The 12,515-nt window shown below is 48.2% G+C and overlaps 1 protein-coding gene across 3 annotated transcripts in view; it reads right to left on the bottom strand.

Moving 5' to 3' along the window:
• reln (reelin) overlaps positions 1-12,175 on the bottom strand; it is a 95,533-nt gene extending 83,358 nt beyond the window's left edge. For 2 of the 3 annotated variants that reach the window (XM_076027394.1, XM_076027395.1), the window contains exon 1: positions 11,630-12,174. In XM_076027394.1, the coding sequence (XP_075883509.1) occupies positions 11,630-11,882 (253 nt within the window). In that variant the 5' untranslated portion in view covers positions 11,883-12,174. Of the gene's footprint in view, positions 1-11,629 lie in introns of all 3 variants that reach the window. The other variant, XM_076027392.1, reaches the window with a different exon arrangement.
• Positions 12,176-12,515: the final 340 nt, after the last annotated feature.

Genomic DNA, 12,515 nt, shown 5'->3' with positions numbered 1-12,515 from the left:
CCAGGAAATGGAGGCCAGGCCATGGGGAAGCTATAGCGCCATCTGTTTCCCGCGGCCGCGCCAGAGTCGGGGTGCCGCTTGACTCCGAGCTTCCTGGAAGAAGCTTTGGTCCATCGCTCACCTGAGCTCGACGTGGCAACATGGGTCATTATGTCCCTCAAGCGAGTCCCTCAACAGCCCACAGCAGCTGTAGTTTGGGGTGCGTGGCACCGCCCTCATAGGGAGGCCGTGTGGGAAGCGTGTTCCTACACGTGCGTGTGTCATGCGGCGTCTAAGTCAGGTCTTAGAGGCATCATTCCATTGCGTAACCTTCTGGAACCATCCTGGCCTGCCGGTGCGGCCATCTGCTGCCGCGAGCCGCTCCATCGCCGACGACCCGGCAGCTAGCAGGTTCCGCGTCCAGACCTAGTGTCACAATTGAGAATTGAGGTTCCTCTTTGTTCAGGCAGAGAGCAGAGAGTCGGCTGTCCTCCCGCCCATCCGCCCGCTCGTCCGCCTAAACTTGGCTTCACCCCTGCGACAGCCGTGGAGGGAAGCAGGAGTGAGGAGACAGCTCTGTCGCACACATCCTGTTCCTCACACATAATCTGCCTCACGATCACACTTTCGCTGCGCCGCTCTCATGCCACGGAATGTATGCAAGTCTGTTTACGTTGGTAGCGGCCTGGTGGAGGCTGCTATCTAGCGATTTTTCTTCCCTTTTGTTGCGATTTCTGCAGCGTGCTCGCTGGAAATACGATGAAAGACAGAATTTCAGACGCGGGCAATTTTCACTGATCCCACCATAAGTGCCGACGAAGCTTTTATGTATATTTAAATAAACAAATTATCTACAATTTTGTGTCATGTTGCCACTTATCAACAACTGTTCTCTTTAGCTACAGCTTCAGAAAAGCAATTCGCTTGAGACTCTAATCTATTCTATCATGGGTTTTTTTTTTTTTTTCTTTTAAATTCCTACAAAACCCGTAGGAAAATCGTAGGAAAACCATTTTATACATTGGATGTGTGGTAGCTGCGAAGGGTTACATTGTAATAAGGTGCAGGAACAGCACAATTCTTTCCCTCTGTCCCTCGATGGCTGCCAAGGCTGGAGAGAGCCGTACTCATGATCAACACCATGTGTTCTGCAGACAGAGAGATGGCTTCAGACGCTCTGCCCAGACAAGGAGAGTATCTTCCTTCACTCAAGACGGTCGTGCTCAACGGCCAAAAATCAATTTGCGGTCAAGGTGTCAAACGCAGTAGGAGACCGACAGACGCTGTAACGAAATAACGTTGTTCGTTGCAGGTTGGTGGGGGAAGCTGCTACTGTGCACGGTGCAAGTCTTGCCTAGAAAAACCAAAGGAATGTTGGAAAACACTGGAAGCCCAGTCAGCCACAAAAAATGAAAAAAACAAATTAAAAAAAAAATGGGTTCAAACCCAAACCGCAAGCTCAAACCCAAACACAGATTTCAAATATATTCCTCTGAAATGCACGTCTAGGTGAACACATTTCAGCCGACACCTCCACCCCATACGGGTAATGAGACACCTCATCATCACATGGTCGCTCCTCAGCACATACACGCCGAGCATCGGCGAACATGCCGAGCTTACCAGCGAGCCAGCTGTGCATGCACACGTACATGCACTCGCGCGCTCTGTTGCGTAACTTCCCGCCTCACCTGCTCCACCGGGATCTGCCCTGACAGGAAGCAGGCAAGGGGTAATGAGGAGTCAAGTTGTCGGCCACTGCCACAGTGACCTCATTGTCTGCCACGTCACACTGAGGGCCGACAGGCAACTTGGGCCGCTGCGGACTTGATATCCCCAGCGTCAAAAATATTCCCATTCCACCAATTTGCAGCGGATTTAATCATTGTGGTCTTGAAGGTTAAGTTAAGGGCAGCTGGACAGGTTTTCTTGATATCTTGAGGACGTTTCGCCTCTCTGAAAACCAGTCCAGTTGCTTTTCAAGGAACCTTCAAGACCATGATGACCTGATGACTGAGAACCAACACAGACATATTAACATAGTTTTGCCAGAGTCCCATGCTGATTACAGAAATTGTGGGGTTGCGGTTGAAAACCTTGCAATAAACGTCATAATATTTCAACAATCACTCTACAAAATTTCCTCTAATTTAAAGCACCAAAGCAAATTAATTGGACAACACATTAATTATGTTGAGTTGATTATATGGAGGACTTTATGTCATTATATCATTTTATATCATTTTTGGGCTTGGCAAGAGAATATTTTGGTCTCTGATATATGTCTCTATATCCATAAGAACAGAACAAACATGGAAAAACATTCAAAGTTTGAACAGTTAGCGTGGGAGACTTTTGTCTTCAAACAAAATAACTACTTTAAAATTCAATATAAGTTCTGTTTGTTCCTTCTTTTTTTGCTTTAGTGATTCAGAACTCAGTCATAGTTCAAACCGTAGCTTTAATAAAAGAAAAGAGGGGAGCTGAAATGGCAACAACAGACTGCTGCGGCTACCAGCAGTGGTGCTTATTATCAAAGAGTCCATTTCATTCTTTTCCAGCATCAGCACTAAACCCGTTGTGAGAGGTCTGCAGCCTAATGACCCAGGTACTAAGAATTTTAAATCTCCCTTCATGGGTGTTTTCAGAAAATGTCCCACAGGCGATGGAATCCAATGTAATATGAATGAGAGCCAGTCGCCTCTGCTACTGGAGGTTCAATATGCATGCTAATATGTCAATAAACCGGGCAATGTGTACGCTCCGAGGGAGGAAACCATGGAGTTGGGTAATCAAGAGTGTTACTGAATCCCTCCCTCCCCGCCAAAAAACAGGGAAACAAATTCTACTACGATTAATTAAACATCTGGTATTAGGTGTACGCTTGTGCTACTTTATGCATATTGCCAACTGACCATTCAGTAGGTGAGAAATTGCATGTATAAATCATGAAATCTCGCTTTAACCTACTTGAGGAGACAGCTGGAGTTGAGATCTGTCTGTAACCTGCCAACTTGCATTGGAGCCAGAGCATGCAGACCTTTAGACTCCATCAGTGCTTATTTTGGTGACCGATACAATACCCCATCTTTCCTATAAAGGAGAGAATAGAGTCAAAATAAATGTTGTCTTGAAACCATCCCCTCCTCCCACCACCACCACCTGGAAAATGAGTAGCAATGCTTGTTTTTGAATTCACTCTGACTTTGAGAAATGCTTCAAAGACTACTTGATGTATCTATTTCGGATTTATTTTATTTGACTCTGTGTATTTTGGCAATATTCTAACTTGTATTTCAGAAAAATGTATATCTGGCCACTGAAAGCTTGACTGATCAAAGGGAATTATCAGCAGGAGAACCTGTCCACCTCTGAGCCATCCCTGTGAGATGACATTTCAAACTGGAGTTTTCATGAGGTTTTCAACTGTTTGAACTTCATATAGGATAAAAGACACAGCGACACAAAGGAGACTTCTGCCTACATGCACACAAATGTCCACATTAAAAGGACATGTAAACATAAGTCTCTGCTACGATTTTTTGAGAGTTTCCAGCAGTGTTGACAGGTTGACTTGAAGTCCCAACTACATACCTAGTATCTTAGAAACGCAAGCAATAAATGGACTGTCGCTTACAACCAAAACTCTGCGTACATTCCCAGGCTACTCACGCTTGTCAAACTGTTTTTATCTACACTCTCCTCTTCGTAACACTAACAGAATATCATTTACGGTGCAGAATACACTTACAGTGTAAACTGTGTCTCATTTTACAGCTGCTTTATCAAATGATTTGTTGTTGGCTTACAACAAATCATCTCCATTACTATGCCACAGAAAATATCTTCATGTTTTTTGTTTTTTTTTTTTTAACTAATCAAGATAAGATTGTGCGCATACGCTGCTGACGACAACTGTTATTGCACTTGCAAATGTGAGTCTGGTTCCTAAAGCAAGCCTAAAGTTTGGCAAGTTATTAAAGAACTTAAAGACATCCTGTGGGCTGGAAAGGAAGCCGGAGGATCTTGCGCCTCGCTATTGTGCTCTAAGATCTTCCTTGGCATGAAAATGACAGATTAGAGCCAAGTAAGTAAAAGAAGATGGTATGCCGCCATTGTCTCTGCGCAACAGCGAGTCGGTGGAAGGAGCCGGGAGTGGCACCGTGGTGTGGAGAAAGACTCTTGTACAGCGTGGAAGGAAATTGATTTCTAATAAACAATCTCGTTGCAATAATGAAAGACTAGATGGTCTCTACTGGCACTGGATCAATGCAGAGCGTTTCCTTTGACATCCAGTCTTAATCACAATGGCAAATGCACCCATCGTTGTAATTAATGCCGTCATGCTCCCACAGTCTCGCCCCTCTCAACCCCACCTCTGTCCCAGACCTCTGCTTTCATTTGATAACAGGGATTATGCGATGATTCTGCACGCTGTGCTGTGAGGACATGTGCACTTGTATCTGCAAATGGTATGTTTCACATACATGAAAATGTAATGACTTTGTTCTGAATTTTAGGAGTTTGGAATGTCAGTGGCCAATTGCAGACTCATGACACAATCCTAACTTTGAGCAAAGCAGGCTGAAAATAGATATTTTAGACCGGCAACCCCTTTCAGAAACCTGGACTGAGATATGGAAGGGTATCATTAATGATTAGTTAGCATTGAGTATTTTCAGGAGAATTATGAATATGAACTAATCCTCCTGCCTCTCTTTTACCTGGAGCATGTATGAGCCTAATACATATTTCCTGATGTGTAATCTGCCTTCGCCAGCCTGTTGTGTCTCCGCGGCCAGAGTGGGCCGAGTTGTTTGAGGGGTACTGGCACTGAATGGGAGGTAGCACTGGGGCTAATCCGCCTGCGCCACACGGCATGTGCCCAGAGCCCAGCCAGTTGCACCATGCTGTCTCCTCTGTAGTGGCTCCATTGGAGTGCTACAAGGCCCTTTGAATGATATCAGCACAGGCGACACGGTGGCCCCCAAGCAGGGATTACAGCTCCCTCAATGAGGGCGCCAGGAGGAGGGTCCGGAGCAAGAGGTGTAGAAGGAGGAGGAGGGTAACACTCCTCAGGAGCTCCATTCTCCGAAAGGAAGAGCCCATCGGCAAAGCTGACACACTAATCAACAGCGGCTGGGAAACCACCCTATGAGAACACGTTCAAAACTGAGGACAGGGCCAAGGGAGGGAAGACTCTCAAAGGGATCCGTCCCTCTTTAAGACCTAGCTTTCGTCCACTTGGTCCTCCTCAAGGACAAGGAACACTGGCCCATTGTTACGGGCTAGATTGGGATGGGCACATTAGCATGAGTTTGCATAGAAACACAGAGCTCAATGTCATGTGCAGACCTTCCATTTCTGCATTCTGAAGATGTGGGGGGGGCTCTGTGCTGTTTACAACCTGTGTGTTAGTTGAAGTGAACATCAAAGAATTAGAATAGGAATAAAAATAATAATAGACTGTAGAGGTGGTGGGGGGAGGGTGTTTGTGGGCGGGGTGTGGGGGGGTGTCCCCGGTGTTTTCTATTGAAAACTGAACAATAAATACGCTGTAGCGGAGATTCATCATTACACCCGCAGGGTGTGCAGTATGGTGTGTGGGCTCTGTGAGCTCATGTTGTGTTTCTCACTCAGAGTTTAGCGACTGATATATTCAATGACTGGAAATAGCATTCTCTATTAAATGTAATCTCCTGCAACAACGCATTGTGAGTGAATAACAGCCAATAATGCCTCCAATTGCTTTTGTGTATGAGGAAAGAAAATTGCATAATGTCACACTGGACCATTTACATATTGCTAATGTGGCACCAGCAGCGGGATTTACGTCTCGGCGGCTCTGGCTGCTCTGTAAAATCGAAACTTTCAAACAAGCAAAAGAGGGACACGTGGTAAGCTAGGACAGCGGGAGCTTAGCGTGCACACAGATTTTCCTATAATATCAACTGAGAGGCACTTCAAATCGGGCAAACCCCCGAAAGGCAAGCGCACACTCCAGCATCATGAAAATACTTGTGCCTACTCGTCTGCCCACTCGTGAAAGTTACTGAAAACACAACTCGCAACACCCTGTGAAGAGCTTTTATGTTTTGGCTGGGGGAAAAAAAACGAATCCGTTGAGGAAATTGAAAATGAAAAATGTAAGAGCTCCCCGCCGCTCGCCCGGATAAGGCTGGCACAGGCGCACACCTCTGCCTGGCAGAGATCTGCTCATTGCCTTCAATTTTTAGCTCTTCCTGCCACACCTGGCACCACCGCGCTGGCACCAGACTGCCGACGGCGCACAATGTCGCCGAGGCGATTCTCCACGCGCTGATGCCGCAAATCAATTCTACAGCAATGTGGCATCATTGTATGTGGCATCTGGGACGTCTCGGCTACCACAGATTCAAATTCTGCTAGCTTTGTTGACGCTTGCTGCCGTTTTAGGGAGAGTCCCAAAAGTAGCAGGAGCACGTTTGCCGGGAAAAAGTACAATGGACGGTGTCTGCCGGTGTACGCAACAACCGTGCACGATTGTTTTAACACCTGCCGTGGAAGGAAATTGTCATAATCCTATTATCATATTGTATCCTGCGGTAATGCTGCTGCAGGACGTGAAAACTCACTGATCAGGACATTTGTGTTTAGCCAGCGGAACATCTGACCTGTCTCCGTGTCGTGATGGATCACCCGCCGAGGAGAGACTCCCGTGCGCGTGGCCAAGCGTGCATGCGTGACAAAAGAGGAGGTCCCCTGCTGAATGTCCATTCTCATTTCTTGCCTATAGGCTCATTCACACAAAGGAAGCTGGCATCTTCCAGGGATCACAATGGTTTTTAATGGTTCATCATGCAACCCACCCAAACACACCCAGTGCAGCCTGGAGACACAGTGAAACACTTGACACTCTTCTCCACACTCGGGCCTATTCAGCCCAGCGAGCGGAGGCAGAGAGGCTGGAGAGCGGAGGGCGGGGGAGACGGGGACGCTAATGAATGCACAGGTTTGAACCACTCCAACGTGCAAGTGCAACCACCCTGTTGCTCACTGTAGAGAGCCCTATTAAACCATTAGCCTCAATACACACCCCACTCTTGTCTTCGCTCTTACTTTCTTTCACGGCGTCCCTCTTCACCTGAAGCAGATGTCTGCAAGGAAACTAGGCCAGTGTTTTGATGGGTCACTGAGCAATCCTTTCTGTGCTGTAAGAATTATTTAAGAGTTCCCCTGGATATCTGAGCCGGCAGCGAGGAACACTAGTCACCCCCTTTTGGCAAAGGTAGTTCTTACACACCCAGTATCTGGCCAAGTTATACTTCTGTTTGCTCTATCAGTGGGCACGCCCTTTATTCCGGGCTACCAAGCCAGGCAGGAGTGGCTCGTTTGCAGCAGAATTGTGTGAATTCGATTGGCAAGGGGCTTTAAAGAAACATTTACTCAGTCGCGCAACAGGTTTGAACAGATGACAGTTCAGTTTGACAGCGGACAGGAGAAGGGAGACACATTCCACATCTAATCACAGTTGAACGCTGACAAGAAGTTGGCTGGGGTTTGGAAAATAGACCCATCACGTTAAAGGTTAAGTGCTCCAGAAAGCAAGAGAGAAAATCCAGATTGGCCATTAAGTCACAGCAGTTTACTGCTGTTGCAGGAGGACAACCAAACGCCAAAGAGGACTTCAGTGTGTCCCCAGTTTCCACTGTGTCACTCATGCAGCCTGGCACATGGTGCGATAGTGTCTTCTCCTCGAGGGCCTTGGTATCTGTGACCTTCATTCCGACACAAGTGATTTGTTGTTCAACATAGAGTCAAGAGCACGCTGGTGGGACAAAAAAAGGTCCCTCACAACTACGACAAGCAATCCACTTTGCAGATAGGCAGTGACCTCTTTGCCATTGCAGAGCACAGTGAGTTGTTTCCGAATGGCAGGTTGGCCACTAAAGTAATTTGCGATGTCTTCTCTGATAGGTTATCACGAGGGGAGCTGATGGCATTTATGTGGGGACAAAATTATCTCTGTGTTCCTATTACGATAAAAAGTCCAAATCTCCTCGAAATGCTGATTGTTTCCTCGGCGTCTTCAATCATTTGCACATGAAAAGGTCCGCGGAACAGGGGACTTCTTTAGGGACCGTTGACGGATTAGCAACGGCCATTTTCTGCCTGCACCCTCAAGTGTTTCCTGTTCTTCTACCCCGTGCCCTTTACCTTGCGCCACGGCTAGTCCCTCCTGTTTTTCTATGGTGGCACTCTTGCGGGAGTGTCACGCTGCTGAATCCCACAACATAGACAATGGCTGTAGCGAGAAGAGGCAAATTTGTGGCTTTGTGCCTAAACGAGTTGGGCTTGTGCGAGGGGCTCATTCATACAAAACAAGCGCAGGGATCCAAAGCATTGCACATTAGTTTGACAGAAAAAGGGTGAAAATTCCTAAACTCACAAAGGCACTCTCTCCATCTAGCTCTATTCTTGCTCTTGCACTCTTATTTTTCTGCCTATTCTTAACTCCATCGCAGTTTTCTCCCGTTGTGCTACTGAATCAATTTTACACCTAGCACAGGGTTATGTTCAAACTCTGCGGTATCTTTGTGTTATTTAATTGCCCATTAACTGTAAAAATCAACACGCAATCTTTCCAGAGCGGCAGGAGCTGGGACTAAGAGTGATCACTGACCCCGTTTAGACACGGGAGTCTGGATTTTGTATTCCGATCTCTTTCCTATAAACATGCAGCTGCCGCATGGAGAACGACTCGCATTGCCAGAGTTGTGTTGGGAGAGGTTGGAGACAAAATGTAACCAAGGAAAACTGCATGACAAAAAATAAATAAATAAAAAAAACTGCTTCCTGAGTGTCCGACTCTTAAAAGCGGTTCAAAGGTTTGTTTGGTTATTTACAGGACAGGCTCCAATCCCGGCGCTGACCTTGCTTCCTTTATACTCCACTAACCTCTGCAAGATTAGAGTGGATGTGGACAGTTATGTGAGTGGTGTGCGCTTGTGTGTGCGTCTTCTCTGTTTCCGTGGTCCGGAGTCTGAATGCAAGCGCACGAGTCCGCTCCAAGATCTTTTCATTCCTTCCGTTTGCGAGCGGCTCGGCACACTGTTTTCTTTTCCCGTTTGCGTCCGTGGTGACCCTGCCAAAACGCCCACCCTCTTAAACGTTTCTCGCAGAGCGTAACTTAACCTCTCTTGGTCATTTCATTCTGAGCGCCAAACACGGTAATCCTGTCGACGACGCGCACACACAGAGGACGCTGCCCACGCGCGCTCTTATCACTTTGGCGGCAACGGAGAGGCAGAAGGTCAGAAACCCAATTACCGCGCGATAAGTCGGCCGCACAGAATCTTCCTTTTCCTCCCGCGCCGAGTACCGAGGTGAGTCTCCAAGGCGGTCGCCTCCCGCCTCTTTACCACGGGGTCACCTGGCCCCTCTTTCTTTTTATAACTTCTTTTTCTCCTTTTGCGAACCACCTCTCCCCTCCGAGCTCTTACTTCCGCTTTTCTTTTTCCACAGTCCACCGACAACCACGCAGCCCAGCGTTTCTCATGTCGTCCTCCCACTGTTTCCATTTCAGCCGGTCAGATCGCACATTTGCTTTTAACAGATTAATCCAAATCCAAATTCCAAATCCCCCCCCCAAAAAAAACCTCAGACAGCAAACAGAAAAGGCATTGACAAAAAAATCAATTCAAACAAACGTAGGGAAAAATATATAGAGATAAATACACATTCTCTAAAATGAGTAAACAATGGCATGGACACATTTTGTCACCGCAAATTGGAATTTGCTGCGCTCACTTTCACTTTTATCTGTCATTATGCCGTTAGCAGACACGCTCGTCCGCTCGCACCAATACCTGTTCTGCCGCCGACTGCTGTAAGAACATGTAAGGATGAAAATGTACAAAGATGAGAGGCAGGGATGGAAGAAAAAAAATCGAGACGGGGGGATTGCTTCTTATTGCACAACTAAGCCAGCAACGTTGCACTCGCCTGCACGCCATTTCTTCCACCACCTCCCCCTCCAAACTCCATCGAAACCCTGGAAATTTAACAATGAGCTGGGATCGTGTGCCAAAACACGGGGCTGAGGGAGGGGGGGGGGGGGGGGGAGAAAAAGTGAGCAGCTTGGAACCCTGTCATTTTTTTCTCTCTCCAGTGAAAGCCCTGCTCTTGGTATCTTATCTGCTCAATCCTCTCATCGTCATTTAAATCTCCCCCCGCGACTCCATCCGATCCCAGCCGCGGCCCTATTTAAATCTCTCCCTCCTCCCTGTCCACCACGTTTCTAATGCTAATTATTTAAACCTCTATCCCTCACATCCACCAGCTAGTTATTCAAATCCCTCCCCACCACGCTCGCCCAACAAGCCCCACCCCAGTTAAAAGGTGCTTGACTGGAGGGTTGATCCAGGCTGTTATTTTCCAGATGATAATGCCGCTTCTTCAGATTCCCCCTCTCTCTTTCTGTGGCTTCCTGCTCTCTTTTCCCAGACCTCTCATTTCCTTTTTCATCCCGTATAGAATTACATAAATTCTGTGGCAAGTCAAGCCGAAAGGTCTATTTAAGTTGTCACCGAGCAAAAAAAAGACAATAACAAAGAAAAACCCCAGAGATATCAGCAAATACACTATTTTAAGTATCAAATTAGGTCAAGCACAACAAAGACTGAGTTTTTAGGGGTGGTGGAGGGAAATGATACGGCTGAATTACACAAATTGTTTGTGTATGAAGTTGAACAGAAGACGCGGACACAAGCTGAGTGTACGAGAGGAGGATAGCAGCCTGGGAATGTGACCCTGACTGCTCTTCACTGGCCTGCCTGGGTCAGTGTCCCCAGTGTTAAGTGACTTGAGAGCCAGTGAGTGAGTGAGTGAGTGAGTGAGTGAGTGAGGAATGATGATACAGTTTGGGAGGTCAGAGGGAAACATTTTTCCAGGACCAGGTGCCAGAACCTCAGCGTGAGAGGACAGCGAGTGTCTCTGTTCTTGTTCTCCATCTTTCTATCTTTCTATCTTTCTATCCACCCCAACAGCCCCTCGTTGCCGTTGTCCATTCTCACTTGCACTTTTTCTTCCTTGCACTCTCTTTTTTTCTCTCATTCAGGGATCTCGCCGTTATTCCACCTACACACGCAATGCGAGGATCACAGCTCGGCAAAAAAAAAACAAAAAAAACACCGGCGCTGCTGGCGGTGGCGGCGGCGGGCGCTCAACACAAGTCCCACTCAGCATCATGACTCGTTACAGTTACATAAATGTGTTTTTTCCCGGATGAGGTCCACTCTGCCCGAGCTGAGCCTCCCGCTCTGCTCCCAGTGCGTGCACAGCTCGACCTCGTGCTCAAAGCAAAACACCTGCCAGAGAATCCCAGCGATGGGTGCACGTGTGTACGTGCACAACTCTTCATCCTAAAGTTCCTTTTTTTTATTTATTTTTTTTTTACAATTTCATACCGGCGAATTAATACATCTTTTATTCTCTGCTTAAGAGACATAAATGTATCTAAAACACAACGTGAATTCTCACAGCGAAATTCCAACGCGCATCTTTTTGTTTCTCCTAAATCACGGCAGCTTAAATACTCCTCCACATGCAGCACAAAGCAGTGGGCAGGGAGTGAGTGAGGGAGAGAGGGCGTGCAGGTGGCGTTGCTCACCTTGGTACTCCTGTCCGGGGGTGTAGCTGCTGGGGCTGCCGGTGATCTGGAGGGTGAGCAGCACCTCTCCGCCGCCGTCGGCCAGCCCGGCTCCCTCCAGCTCCCCGTGGTGGGTGCACAGGAAGAAGAAGGGGTTGAAACGCGGGTAGAAGCTGGCCGGCGGAGCCCCGAAATCCATGCCGCCGTTGCCCAGGACCAGGGCGAGCAGGGCGCAGCCCAGGGCGCCGCCCAGAGAGGCCCGCACCATGGCCATAGATCTGCCCTCGGCGGGCAGGCGGGCGGAGGAGGGGCACGGAGGTGTGAGCCGGGCTCCGAGCACGTGCAGGTGAGGAGGAGAGTGATGAGAGAGGTAGAGTTTCCTGGCGCCGGTTGGAGTCCACGGACGAGGAAAAAGTCCAAAAAGTGCCTGAGACTCTGCGTGTGCGTGTGTGTGTGTGTGTGTGTGTGAGTGTGAGTGTTGCTGTTGAGCTCTGCTCCTCTCCCTCCTCTCCCTGTCCTACCTCCACTCTCAGGAGTTCAGAGCTTCGCCCGTCTGTCCTGCTCCAGCGTTTAAATACCTCACCCCCCCTCCCTCTGCTTCCCTCTCTCCTCCCACCCACCCAGCCACCCTCACTCACTTACTCCCTCCCTCCCTCCTTTCCTTCTCTCTCTCTCCCTCCCTCTCTCTCTCTTTCGCTTTAGCGGCGGCTTCGCAGCGTACGCTCTAGGAGACGGCCTCCCATTCCCTCCACTGGCTGGCTGGCTGGCTCTCCTTCTCCTCCTCCTCCTCTCTATCACTCAGCCTTTTTCTTCCTTAATCTCTCCGCCCCCCTCTACCACCACCACCACCACTAACACTCACCCCTCCTCACTTCCTATCCCTCCTCCTTCACTTTTTTTCTTTCCC

The sequence above is a fragment of the Nelusetta ayraudi genome, unplaced genomic scaffold (genome assembly GCF_046127955.1).
Source record: "Nelusetta ayraudi isolate G7.1 ecotype Tasmania unplaced genomic scaffold, CSIRO-AGI_Nayr_v1 ptg000020l, whole genome shotgun sequence".
Classification (NCBI taxonomy): Eukaryota; Metazoa; Chordata; class Actinopteri; order Tetraodontiformes; family Monacanthidae; genus Nelusetta; species Nelusetta ayraudi.
The sequence above is the reverse complement of the archived record's forward strand: the minus strand, read 5'-3'. Positions and strand labels throughout refer to the sequence as shown.